At 40.5% G+C, this 13,838-nt stretch overlaps 1 protein-coding gene across 2 annotated transcripts in view; it reads left to right on the top strand.

The window, feature by feature from the left end:
- Positions 1-13,838, top strand: part of e4f1 (E4F transcription factor 1) — a 39,765-nt gene that overhangs the window by 13,158 nt on the left and 12,769 nt on the right. For both annotated transcript variants that reach the window (XM_072559167.1, XM_072559166.1), the window contains 5 exons: positions 1,107-1,324; positions 2,118-2,238; positions 3,058-3,237; positions 4,460-4,620; positions 7,132-7,341. In XM_072559167.1, coding sequence (XP_072415268.1) covers positions 1,107-1,324; positions 2,118-2,238; positions 3,058-3,237; positions 4,460-4,620; positions 7,132-7,341 — 890 coding nt within the window. The remainder of the gene's footprint in view (positions 1-1,106; positions 1,325-2,117; positions 2,239-3,057; positions 3,238-4,459; positions 4,621-7,131; positions 7,342-13,838) is intronic.

The following is a 13,838-nucleotide window of genomic DNA, read 5'->3' as shown; positions in this document are numbered from 1 at the left end:
TAGAGTAAACAGTTAGTGACAATATTAGACGAGAAGTGTTGAGATAAAACCCTGAAGAGGTTACTTAAAGGTGAGTGCTTTTAAGATCAGGCATATCATAGCTACAGGAAGAAGCTATTGGTAGCTCTGCTCTGTAAGTTAAAGTCAAAGTAACTTAAAACTTTCAAAGTGTTAAGAGACAGAGACTCCGGTGTGAATACTGTACAAGTGGTGTTTTGGAGCACTACAAGGTGTGTTTAGGATATAAAAATTTGTTTTTCTTCTAAATGTTTAAAGGAGTGTTTTGGGATTAATGGGGTTATACTTTTACTGTGAGTTTAAAAATAGTTTGATTTATTATATTTATCTTCATTTTTTGTCATAAACTTATGTTTTATTGTTAAAGCATAATCTGCAGCCTTCTGTCCCTGTTCCAATGCGAGATCACTTTGTTAAAATCAAAACAAAAACAATATGATCTATCATGCCATTTTTCAATCTGGGATCTGACTTGTTCAGTAATAACATCAGCTGGAGTTATAATAACAAAAACTGGATTAAGACTGGGTAAGCTCATTTTGCCTGGAACCAGCAGAGAGCCCATTAACCCATTTAGACATTGAACAGAGATTCCAGATCAAAATCATTGCCCCATGCAAGCACCCACCACAACTTATGTTTTTAAAGTTTGGGCTTTTGGGCCTAATTGCTTGAGAATATTTTATGATATCTAGACTTTGAACACTCCAGAGTTATGCGTCACCATTGGTCTGGATCACTGGGGCGGCACGGTGGTTCAGTGGTTAGCATTGCTGCCTCACCGCACTAGGGTTCCAGGTTCGATTCAAGCCTCAGGCAACTATCTGTGTGGAGTTTGCGTGGGTTTCCTCCGGGTGCTCCGGTTTCCTCCCATAGTCCAAATATGTGCAGGTCAGATGAATTGGCCATGCTAAATTGCCCATAGTATTAGGTGCATTCGTCAGAGGGAGATGGGTCTGGGTGGGTTGCTCTTTGGAGGGTCGGTGTGGACTTGTTGGGCTGAAGGGTGTGTTTCCGCATTGTAGGGAATCTAATCTAATCTAATCACTGTAATTCTGGGCCTCATTTCTTTATAATCTTATTTTCAGATGATGGGAGCAACAAAACATGTCAGATTTCGGAGGACCAATTACAGGACTACACTCAGCCACATCAGAGTGAGCAGCCCACCAGTGATGGAATTGATGGCAACAGTAGTCAGAAAGACATGGAAGAAGAGAGTGGGGCTGAGAAGAAGAAATATGAAATAATTCTAACAGATGAAGGGCGATTCATATGTCAAGTCTGTGAAAAGACCTTTAAAACGGTGGGTTAATTACTTAGTATATGGAGAGGGGTTGTAAATGCAAAATATATGGTAGCAAAACTGGAAGGTGAATAAAATGTACATGAAGTAGAATAAGCTATTTGTCAAATGTTAGGTGAGTATACATGTGGGGTTTTAACCTAGTTTTCTTTCCAAAATTCCAACTTCATTTAGGTTTAACAAACCTTTCAGACTAGTATAAGAGAATTGTTCTGTGCAGTACTTGTATATCATTTAACAGTTGGTTCAATGACATTGACAGATTGTATTTGCCTGAAGAATGGTGGATTGTGAAAGAATAGTGTGGTCAGGGATAAATGAGTGACATCTTTTTCTAAAAACAAATAATCAAAATGTTGTCATTTAAAAACTATTCAAATGTAACACTTTTAAAAAATTTTGATCTCTTGTAGCCAGCTGTGTGTCCCTGTTACTTGTGACCTTTGAGTAACATAGATGCCTTGATATGTCGGGTATGCAGAAGTTAAAGTTTTGGAACCCCCCATGCCCATCCCCTCCAAAAATGAGCTCCTCCGTTTGTGGGAATTAGTACTGTCAGTTAATAAAGAATTAATTAATCTATCATTGATGTAGTAACTGGGATTATTTTCTCCTACAATATCAGAAATATTAGCTCAGAAGTTAAAGGTGCACAGGTAATTTGAACTGATTAAAAGAAATATCTCTATATCCCTACTGTGTGTATGTGTGTCTGTCTGTGTGTGTAAAAAACAGTAGCTTGAATCTGGCAGGCATGAATTTGTTTTCAGAGGATCTGATGCTGTGCTTGCAGGCTGTCATCCTAAAGGCACACATGGTTACCCACAGTGACAAGAAGGCTTTCAAATGCAAAATTTGTGGGATGGCATTTCGAACAAAGGGATCTTTAGTTAGACACAATCGACGGCACACAGGTGAGAAAAACCAGACAAGGCCATTAAGTTTGACTGTAGTCAGTTTAAGTTTCAATGAGCAGTTGCTTAGCCTCTGACCTTCCTTTATATTATCATTGGCTGTTATTAAATCTCCACTTTACTGGATGATGATAGCACTTTTCTCTGATCCTTGCTGAGGCTGCCTGTGGATCTGACTTATTTATAATGTCCTGAGTGCTCCCCACACCCCCCTCTCTCTCTCTCACTTTCTCCACCTCCCACCCCACTACACGCACATGCACACCAATGTCCTGCCGGTACTGAAAGATCTGCAATTTTCCAAATTCACAAGTTGAACAGCACCCAATGCTGCTTTCTAATGATTTCCGTCAAGCTGCCTGGCAGTATAACTTCTCTTTAAACTGATTAACCCCAAGTGTTGCTTTGTGCTTTATTTTCCCCTGTGTAATTTTATATACATTCTGCTAAAAAGACTTAATCCCCTGTGTAATTCTAACTCTCCCATGTCTATTGTGAGGAAATCTCCACTATTTTATATGGAAGTAATTCAGTTGGTCCAGCTGCTTGTGATAATGTATCCCAACACATTGTGAATCTGGAATAATTACATTTGGGTTTCTAATGAAGTAAGAACTGGTGCTCTCTTCATTAAAGTGAATGATATCTGACCACTTGATTTATTTGTTCTTAATTTAAAATGCTTCAAGATACCTTAACTGAGTGACGTAAAATCACAGAGCCTTCGGGAGAGGTTGTGAATGTTCAGCAGATACCTGTGTTTGAAGAGTTATCAGAGTTTAGTCTGGAGCTTTAACAGCTGTTATGGTGTGTCCCCAGATGAGCGACCGTATAAATGCCGAATGTGTGGGATGAGTTTCCGGGAGTCTGGAGCACTCACTCGCCATATGAAGGCTATCACCCCCTGTACAGAAAAAGTCAAATTCCAGCAAATGAAACTTGTTTCAACATCCTACCAGGAAGAGCCTGAACCAGCAAATAAAGCTGAGACTCAGGAAGGTACTACATTGACCATGTGTTCTATAACATGATCTGTTAATAACTCTTGGCATGCTTACATGTTTGATTGAGATGGTTTTAAATATAGATTAGAAGAAATTCTGCATCCATAAAAGTAATGGTTGCAGATGACTTGAAAGGGACCTGGATGATAAGACTCCTCCATTGGGACAGAGTGTTTAATCATAGACATAGTTAGAAAGGCTGTTGGAGGGTTTGCTCTTAAGTGGCAGGAGTACAAAAGGAGAGATGTTCTGTTCTCGTTAGATGTTCAGAACTCTGATTCAACCCCAGAGGGAGTAAACGTTCAATGTTGGGCAAGGGCCTTGGAGAAATGGCAGTGTATATTCACTACAGTGTCACTGGAATTGGAAGGGCACAGTTATGAGGGCAGGTTGCATAAACTTGAACTGTATTCCCTTAAGTTTAGAAGAATGTAGATCGAAATTGATACGTTTAAAATGACTAAAGGAGACTTCAGAGAAAGTATTTCTTTTTCTGGTGGAATCTAGTATAAGGGGCATAATTTTAAAATTGGAGCGAGGCCATTCAGAGATGATGTCAGAATGACTTCATTGCTGAAAGTGTGGAGGAATTTGAGTTACCTTTCTCAGTTTTTCACATTTTGCGGATGTAGTTGGTTGGGGGGTAGGAAGCTGGCAAAAGCTTCAGAGACCAATCGGAAATGCCGAAACTGAGGTTAATAGATTGTGTATACTAATGCGGTTTTGTCCAGCAAGATAGTACTTGTTCTAGAATCAGGTTGAGTGGGCAAAGTTGAGATTCACATCAGTCATGATCTAACTAAGTGGCTGAATGATCTCTTCCTGTACCTATGATCCTTCCTATCTTCCAGTCTGAGCAATATTAAGCAGAGCTTCTAATATCCTAATGAGAAAAGGGATGGAATGAAAAAGAGACTGTTTAGGTCACTTAGCTGCAGTCTCAGGGGATGACCATCTCCTCTACTTGGGAAGTTCAGGCTATTGAGGAAAAACTAGAAAACTATCAGCTTCCTTGTTTTGTGACACTGCAGGAGAGAGAGTAAATTATTATTGGCCCAAAGTTCCATGCCCCACACATGTAAACCACCTTCACATCACCAGCTGTTGAGAAAAGTCGTGTGGGGAGCCTTGTGTTTGCAGCTAAGCATTCAAGTGATCTAAGCACAATAAGTGTTTTCTTATTCTTGGTCCCTGATCCTTATCTTTTTAACTTCCAGTAAATAAACAGATTGAGGAACTGGTTTCCACAGCAACACCAAACTCCCCAGAAACAACAGCAGTGATCAGTGTGCTGGCAAATTCTGAAGGAAACTTCGAGGAGCTGCAGGTCCATAATATGAGCCAGGCTTTGGATCCTGGGGTTGAACAGAAACCACAGGTAAAACTTTTCCAACATGCTCTGATGTCTTTAGTCAAAATATTCCCCTTTGTTAAATAAAGAGGGAGGTAATAAAGAGGAAATTTATATAAGATGTAGTTTACCTCCATTATTATTACAACCTCTCAATTTTAAGTTTGTTTACTTACAGGTAAGGAATGATGATTTACCTGTAATTTCCTGCCTTATGCCATTCCCCTTTGTTGCTTCAGGTTTGCTGTTATTTCCTTTGGCTAATTCTAAAGGAGGTTAGAAAATTCTTGTTAGTTCTTCGGCTGAACTCCTTCAGTATTTAGGACTTGGACTGATTAACTTTTCTATTTCTTCTCCCATTAATTTTTTAATACCATTCCTTTTCAATATTTATCTTTGGTAGTTACCTGTTGGTTATCTGTACCACCTCTTTTACCTTCCTCCATTGAAACCAGAAATAAAATACTTAGTAAAATGTTGCCACATTTCTTGGGCTAAACTCTCACTTTTGAGGCTGAGGATTGTTGATTTCATGCATCAATATGGAGCCCAATGTTAGGCTTACTTTACTGTACAGTCACATGGAAGTTCTGCACTGTGCAAGGTTTTGTCTTATGATGATGTGTTAAACCATGGCCTGTGTGTGTCCTCACTGGCAGATCCAAATAATTGCATAACACCATTTCAAAGAGCAGGATAGTTCCCCTGAGATGTGGCAGCTCACATTTATTCTTATAGCAACATCTCTAAAATGTATAGACTGAAAATGTATTGGTGAGCCACCTTTTTGAACGGTTGCAATCTGTACAGTGGAACTACTAGTGTGTTAGGTAGGAAGCTCCAAGAATGAAGGAATAATCAGGGTGGTGTGTGATTTGGAGGAATCCTTGAAGATACTGGTGCTCCTATATACCTGCTGCCCTCATCTTCTATGTGGTAGAGGTCAAAGATTTGAAAGGTTCTGTCAATGAAGCTGCTGCAGCAAATCATGTAAATAATGCATAGTACCAATAATGCATATTGTACCAGTGATGGAGGAAGTGAAGGTTTAAAATGTGTAACTTTCAATCTTTTATAAAAGTAGTGACTGTGCATAAAATGTATTACTTTGACTGTAAAGAGTTACGGGATATCCTGAGACTTTAAAGCGTACTATATAAGTTTAAAACAAAACAAAGGTACAAAGTGGGCTCCTTTTTAAACAAGCTCTTTATTTCTTATTTGCTTATACCTTGCAAATTATTCACTCCTTGACTCTTAAGGAGTCGGGTGTCATCATTTAAATATCTTCTGTCAAGGCTGAAAAGCTTCAGAGTTGCTCCCTCCTTTTTGCATAACTCAGGTCCCTGACAATAGGCACCAATCTCATGCCACTGCCAACTATTACCCCCAATGCTCTCATTTCTTCATGTCTCACTAGTTGGCAATGATTAATGTGTTCGAAATGCAGTTTGATTCTAGCTGTTTCTGATTTATATTCTACCATCTGGCTATCTCATTCAACATTCTGTTGCACTTTGATAAAAGGTGTTGAAAACGTATCTGTGAAATATTACTTTGAAGTTAGGTTGTGATAATAGAATAAGGGTTCAAACTAATAACATTTAGATTTAAGACTGGTGACAGGAATAAATCTGGCTACCACAGGGGAACTGAATATGCTGGAATTTTAAATCAATAATTAGATATTCTACTGAGGGGAATGTAGAGTCTATCCAAATGAATGAACAAACTAATGTGGACTGAATTGCCTTCCTCATCCATAACCATCTTTAAACCTTCCAAGTATTTTTGAGTCCCATTATGGGGGAAACAGCTGATACTAAAACTGAAATACAAAAGCCTACTTCTCTCCAAAAGATGTGTATTTATTGGCCTAAATCTTCCGGTCTCCAGTCAGTTACTGGATGCACCTTGAAAGATATGTGTCAATATTTCTCCCACTCAAGCTATGAGGTAATTACCAGGGAAGTTCCAACTTCTCATGAGCAATTGCCTGGTGACTGGAACCATCCAAACTGTCCTCCAATTCTGATGTAGAGTTGGAGACTTTGGAGTTACTCACCGTAACAGGTAGCAAGGAAATATTGGAGAGGTTAAAAAAAAGGATCTGACTGCAACCCCCCACCCCCGCTTCATCTTGTGGGAGACCTGAACCCTCCATGCCAACACTGGACACTTGGCCAATCCTCAGACACCTGATCTGTTCTACCTTCTCACTCACCCAACTCCGTCACCCACACATCACATTCCCCCCTCACCCACCTTCCATCCTACCACCTGATTGACTTCATCCGTCTGCCACCCTGCCCCGTAGCTAATTTATCTTACTTCCCATTTCTTCTTTTAAAGAAGCTTTGAACCTTTAAATGCCAGACGATGACAGATGGCAGTCACTGCTGTAAAACAGGCTCCATTTGACTTCCTGCACTAATCCTGTGTTGCCCTGGAAGTGACCCTTAGTAGGTGTGCTGTGCATTTCAGAAGAGTCCATTGGATTGTTGAAGAGATGATCAATATTGTTTTTTTTTTCTACAGTCACCGACTTCCACTGAGCTACCTCCAGAGGGGGAGACTGGCAATGAGAACCTGATCTGTCAGGCCATGAGGAATTCTGGGATTGTCATAGAAACTGTGACAATTGGAGATTCCCAGAAATCCAGCGAAGCATCTCCATTGACTATCGAGGGAGGCATAGAAGAGGATGTCATTGAGGACTATTGCAATGAGATAGAGGAAGAAGATACGGTACCTCCAATGCACTATTATACTAAGTGTTGATTCAACACCACCCTCTGATCTATGGGATATCTTTTTAGTTAATACACCTAATTTTGGCTGAATAGATCTCACCAAAAGTACCACGCTAGGAGCATCATTTAAGTCCATATATATCTTTGTTTAGTGTCCATTGCGTTCCTTCTGCATCTACTGTTTTTTTCGTGTGGCTTCAGAAGCATTTCCCTTTGGAAAAAGTATCATCCTGCAAAAATGCAGCTTTTATGTCAGCCTTTCTGTATTTCATGAGAATGTGGCCAAAACAGCTAAAACGATTTTCAAAATCACTTTTTCAGTTGTGTATGTCCACTTTGGCATCTATATCAGCTCATCAAACACCTAGCAATGAGCTTGTCTTTTCCTTAAGTTCTAACTGCAATCTAATTGGTGATGTGAGAGGGAACTTTTTTTACACAGCGGGTGGTAAGTGCCTGAAAAGCGTTGCCACAGGAGGTGGTGGAAGTGGATATAATAGCCACATTTAAGGGGCGTCTTGACAGAGACATGAATAGGCAGGGAATAGAGGAATACGGATGGCATAGAGGCAGATGGCTTTTAGTTTATTAAGGTGTTATGGATTGGCATAGTTTTGGTGGGCTGAAGGGTCTGCTCCATGATGTACTGTTCTTTGTTCTTTATTTTTTCTTTGACTTTTTCAAATCCATCTGAGAGACGGAGGTGGATGCACCTTGTCTGGAACTGAGGAATATCTAATTCCCTCTATTTTGCCTCTCTGTTTTAGTTTGTCCTCAAGTTTATTGCCTAAACCAAAACTGGACAATCACAAGAATGATTTTTTTCTGTTGTGTTCTGCTAGTGTTCCATAGCCTTTTCTTCAATGTCTAATCTATTCTAGCTATGGCATCTACTTACTTACTTCTCAGTAAAGGTTGTAAAATCTTCCTCTTATGCTATTAGAGGATATAATTCCAGTACAACTGTTTTCAGATACAATTCACTTCTGGCACAAGTTCAGTATTTGCACAATGTTTTCTTTCCTTCCTCTTTCATCCCATTAGGCCAGTTCATCAATCTTGCTTCTTGACCTTCATTTTAGCCATTCAGTCAATATTTAAACTTGTCAAAAACTTTTCCTGCACATCTCACAATTGCTACATCCTTCCATTCATAGATCCCCATTTCAATGTTTGTCACCTCTCGGCTGAATGGAGATTATCATAGCCTCTGTTCTTCTGTATCTGTGTCTTGAAGGAGGATGCTCAAATCAATAATGATGTTCTCCTCATCAATTTAAGGTTATGCACAGCATAGATGATGACTTCACATTTATTAACATTGTACTCCACCTGCCAGAATTTTGCCCACTCATTTAAACTATCTGTGTCCCTCTGCACACTTTGCTCTACCACTCATCTTTGTGTTTTCCCAAACTTTGACACACTACATGTGGTCTCAAACTCCAAATCATTTATGTAAATTGTGAATAATTGCGGTCCCAAAACTGATCCCCGAGGCACACCACTGATTGCTAACCAGAAAAGCAGTCATTTATCCCCACTCTTTGCTTTCTGTTAGCTAACCAATCCTATATCCATACTAATACATTACCTGTAACGCCATGTAGCTTTACCTTATGCAGCAGCCTTTTGTGTGGCACCTTGTCGAGTGCCTTTGTAAATTTAGATTCACCACATCTACTGGATCCCTGTTGTCCACTGTGCTTGTAAAGTCTTCGTAGAGTTCCAGTAGATTAGTTAAGCATGACCTGCCTTTCATGAACCCATGCTGCATCTGCCCAACGGGACAATTTCTGTCTAGATGTCTTGCTATTTCTTCCTTGATAATAGATTAAAGCATTTTACCACTACAGAAGTTAAGCTAACTGGCCTGTAAGTCCCCATCTTTTGTCTACCTCTTTTTTTTTTACACAGTGGTGTCACATTTGCTTTTTTCCAATCTGCTGGTCCTGCGAATTTTGAAAAATTACCACAGGTGCATTTGCTGTTTCTCCCACCATCTCTTTTAGTACCCTGGGATGTATTTAATCAGAGCCAGGAGATTTATCCACCTTTAGCTTGTCCAACATTACCTCTTTTGTGATACCTTTGTCTCCTTGTCAATTCCTGACATGGTATTCGTGTTCTCCACTGTGAAGACCAACACAAAATACCTCGGCCATTTCTTCATATCCCGTTACTAAATCTCCCTTCTCATCTTCTAGAGGACCAAAGTTTGCCTTAGCCACCCTTTCTCGTTTTCTATATATTTGTCAAAGCTTTTGCTATCTGTCTTTATTTGCTGAGCTAGTTTACTCTCATACTCTATCTTACTTTTCTTTATAGCTTTTTTTTGTGGCTTTTTGTGGCTTTTTGTTGACGTTTAAAGTTTTCCCAATCTTCTAGTTTCCTGCTGGTCTTTGTCGCTTTATATGCCTTCTCTTTTAATTTGATAGCTTCCCTTATTTCCTTAGACACCCATGGCAGATTATTGCTTTTCCTACAGTCCTTCCTTTTCACTGGTATATACTTTTGCTGAACACTGAAAAATTGCTTTGAAAATCCTGTACTGTTCTTCAACTGACCCACCATAAAGTCTTTGCTTCCGATCTACTTTAGCCAACTCCTCCCTCATCCCAATGTAGTCTCCTTGATTTAAGCACAGGACCCTGGTATTAGGTTTTATCTGCGCACTTACCATCTGTAGTCTAAATTCAACCATCCTGAGATGGCTCCTTCCAAAAGAATTCCTAACTATGAGATCATTAATTCTTCCTGTCTCAATATACAGGATCAGATCACAGAAGGTTGGTCTGCAGGTGCAATAGGTAATTAAGAAGGCAAATGGAATTTTATCCTTTTTGCTACAGGGATTGAGTTTAAAAGCAGGGAAGTTATATTGCAGCTGTATCAGTGCTGGTGAGGCCACACCTGGACTATTATGTGCAGTGTTGGTCTCCTTACTTGAGAAGGATATACTGGCCCGAGAGGGGGTGCAAAGGAGGTTCACTAGGTTGATTGCAGAGTTGAGGGGATTGGCTTATGAGAGAGACTGACTAGATTGGGATTATATTCATTGGAGTTTAGAAGAATGAGGTGGGATCTTGTAGAAACAAATAAAATTATGAAGGGAATAGATAGTTGATGAAACTAGGTCAAGAGGGCATTACCTCAGAATTAGTGAAAACAGATTTAGGACCAAATTGAGGAGGAACGTCTTCACCCAGAGGGTTGCGAATCTGTGGAATTCCCTGCTCAATGAAGTACTGAGGCTTCCTCATTGAATGTTTTTAAAGTTAAGATAGATAATTTTTGAACAGTAAAAGAATTAAGGGTTATTGTGAGAAGGCGGGTAAGTGGAGCTGAGGTCACAAGTGGATCAGCCGTGATCTTATTGAATGGTGGAATGGGCTCAACGGGCCAGATGGCCTACTCTTGCTCCTAGTTCTTACATTTCTTATGATATTGTTGTCGGACCTTGATAAGTGTCCAAACCTCAACACCGTGGCAAAGTGTATCAAAGCCACTACCAACCAGACTGAGTTTAATGTCAAGTCTGATTTTAAAACTTGAGTGCAGATATACCTCTAGGAGAAAGTGAGGACTGCAGATGCTGGAGATCAGAGCTAAAAATGTGTTGCTGGAAAAGCACAGCAGGTCAGGCAGCATCCAAGGAGCAGGAGAATCGACGTTTCAGGCATGTGCCCTTCTTCAGGAATGAGGAAAGGCTCATGCCCGAAACATTGATTCTCGTGCTCCTTGGATGCTGTCTGACCTGCTGTGCTTTTCCAGCAACACATTTTCAGTGCAGATATACCTCTGGCTGAGTTAGCCAATTGTACCTCTTCATCAGTGCCAGCCTTGCAGGACAGATAGCTGCCACAAAATGAGAATCAAAGGACAAGTTTCAAGACTGCAAATGAATCATGGAGTCCTACAGCACGGAGACAGGCCCTTTGGCATGGTTCATGCCGACCAAAGTGTCCGTCCATGCTAACCCCATTTCCCTGCATTTGGCCCATATCCTTCTATTCCTTTCCTATCCATTTATTTTTCTAAATGCCTTTTAAATGTTGCTAATGTACCAGCCTCAACCATTTCTGCTGGCAACTCATTCCAGTTGCATACCACCCTCTGTGTAAAAACGTTGCCCTTCAGGTTCCCTTTTATTTTTTCCCCTCTAGCCTTGAACTGATGCCTTCTAGTCCTCAATTCCTCAACCCTTGGAAAAAGACTGAGTACATACACCCTATCATGCCTCTTGTGATTTTATACACTTCCATAAGGTCCCCCCTCAGTCTCCTACACTTTAAAGAAAAATGTGCTAGCTTGTCCAACCTCTTCCTATAACTCAGACCATTAAGTCAAGACAACATCCTTGTAAATTTCTTCTGCACTCTTTCAGATTAATAACATCCTTCCTATAGCAAGGTGACCAAAACTGAACACAACACTCCAAGTGAGCCTCACCAACGTCCTGTATAACTGCAACATAACTTCCCATCTTCTATACTCAGTGCCCTGACTGATGAAGGCCAGTGTGCCAAAAGCCTCCTTCACTGCCCTGTTTACCTGTGGCTCCACTTTCAGAGAACTGTGAACCTGAACTCCAAGATCCCTCTGTTCCACTACACTCTGTAAAGCTGTACTATTCACCATGAAACTCCTACCTTGATTTGACTTTCCAAGATCTCTCACTTATCTATATTAAACTCCATTTGCCATTTCTCTGTCCACTTTCCCAGCTGATCAAGGTCCTGCTGCAATTTCTGATAACCTTCCTGCCTGTCTGTGATAATGCCTATTTTTGGGTCATCTGCAAACTTACTAATCATGTCTTGTACATTCTCATCCAAGTCATTGCAAGAGAGAACAAACCGTAATGGGCCCATCACCCTGAGGCACTCCACAAGTCTCAGGCCTCCAGTCCAACAAGCATCTGATCACTATTACCCTCTGCTTCTGACCATCAAGCCAATTTTGTATCCAATTTGCCAGCTCACCCTGGATTCCATGTGATCTAACCTTCCAGAGCAGCCTACCATGTGGAACCTTATCAAAGGTCTTACTGAAATCCATGTAGACTACATTTGCCACCCTGTTGTCATCAACCTTCATGGTCACTTCATCAAAGAACTCAAACAAATTTGTGTGGCATGATCTCCCGCTCACAAAGCCATGCTGACTACTCCTAATCAAATCCTGTCTCTCCTAATGTGTATATCTTATCTCTCAGAATCTTCTCAAATAACCTACTGGTCTATAATTCCTAGGCTTTTCTTTACAGCCCTTCTTGACTCTCACTTGAAAGCATTGAGTTTGATATATTTGGTATGGGTTGGTAGAGGGCCATCAGGGATATGCAGGGCTCTGGAGTGGTTGGATCAGCCATGATCTTACTGATTGACAGCCAAATGTTTTTTTCCTCGCACTTTTGAAGTGCAGATGCCATTGAAATAAAGCACAATACTGCAGTTATTGGAAATCTGAAATAATGATGAAGTACTACAATTACTCAGGAGGTTTGGCAGTATCTCAGGTGAAAGTTAAAATTTTGAGAAAAATATGATTTTTCTTCAGAACTCAGTTCCCCATTTTTCTTCATTTCTCATGGACATTCATAGCACAAGAGAAGTTCACACATCTTGGCTGCAGTGCATGTGTGTGCAGAGTGCACTGAGGCATCTCACCAAGGCTTTTTCAAATCCTCTCAAATCCACAACCTATGCTCCCTGGAAGGATAAAGGCAATATGTGCATAGGAACATCAAGGACTCCCAAGTCCCCTCCAAGGCATACACCATCCCAGCTTGTGATCTATATCAGCCAATGCATCATGGCACTGATCATAAGAAATAAGAACAGGAGTAGGCTATTCAGCACTTTAATATTGCTCGGTTATGCAAGCAAATCGTTGTTGATCTTCTATTCACAACCATTTTCCTGCAATATTTCCTTATCCATTGATACTTATAATATTATCAAATTCAGACTTGAACATACTCAACCATTGCACCTCCGCAATTCTCTTGGGGAGAGAATTTAAAAGATTCACTACAGCCTGAGTGAAGAAATGCCCACTCGTCTCAGTCCAAAATTGCTTCCTTGTTTATTCTGATACTTTGACCTGCTTTTAGGTTCCCCAGCCAAGGGAAACAGCCTCCATCTTTTATGTTGATCCCGACAAGGATTTTGTACTATTGAATGGGATCTCCTCTCATTCTTCTAAACTCAAGAGAATAAAGACCCACTTGATTTAATCCTTGCTCTTTGCATATGAATTAGTTTTGTGAATCCCTTTTGCACTTCTATGACAAGTATGTCTTTTCATAGGGAAGGAGACGGAAGCTGGACATAATTCTCCATAGGTGTAAGCTGACTGAGCAGTAAGACATTAGATTAGATTAGATTAGATTACTTACAGTGTGGAAACAGGCCCTTCGGCCCAACAAGTCCACACCGCCCCGCCGAAGCGCAACCCACCCATACCCCTACATCTACCCCTTACCTA

Source organism: Chiloscyllium punctatum, chromosome 40, assembly GCF_047496795.1.
Source record: "Chiloscyllium punctatum isolate Juve2018m chromosome 40, sChiPun1.3, whole genome shotgun sequence".
Taxonomy (NCBI): Eukaryota; Metazoa; Chordata; class Chondrichthyes; order Orectolobiformes; family Hemiscylliidae; genus Chiloscyllium; species Chiloscyllium punctatum.
This window is presented reverse-complemented; position numbering and strand designations above follow the sequence as displayed.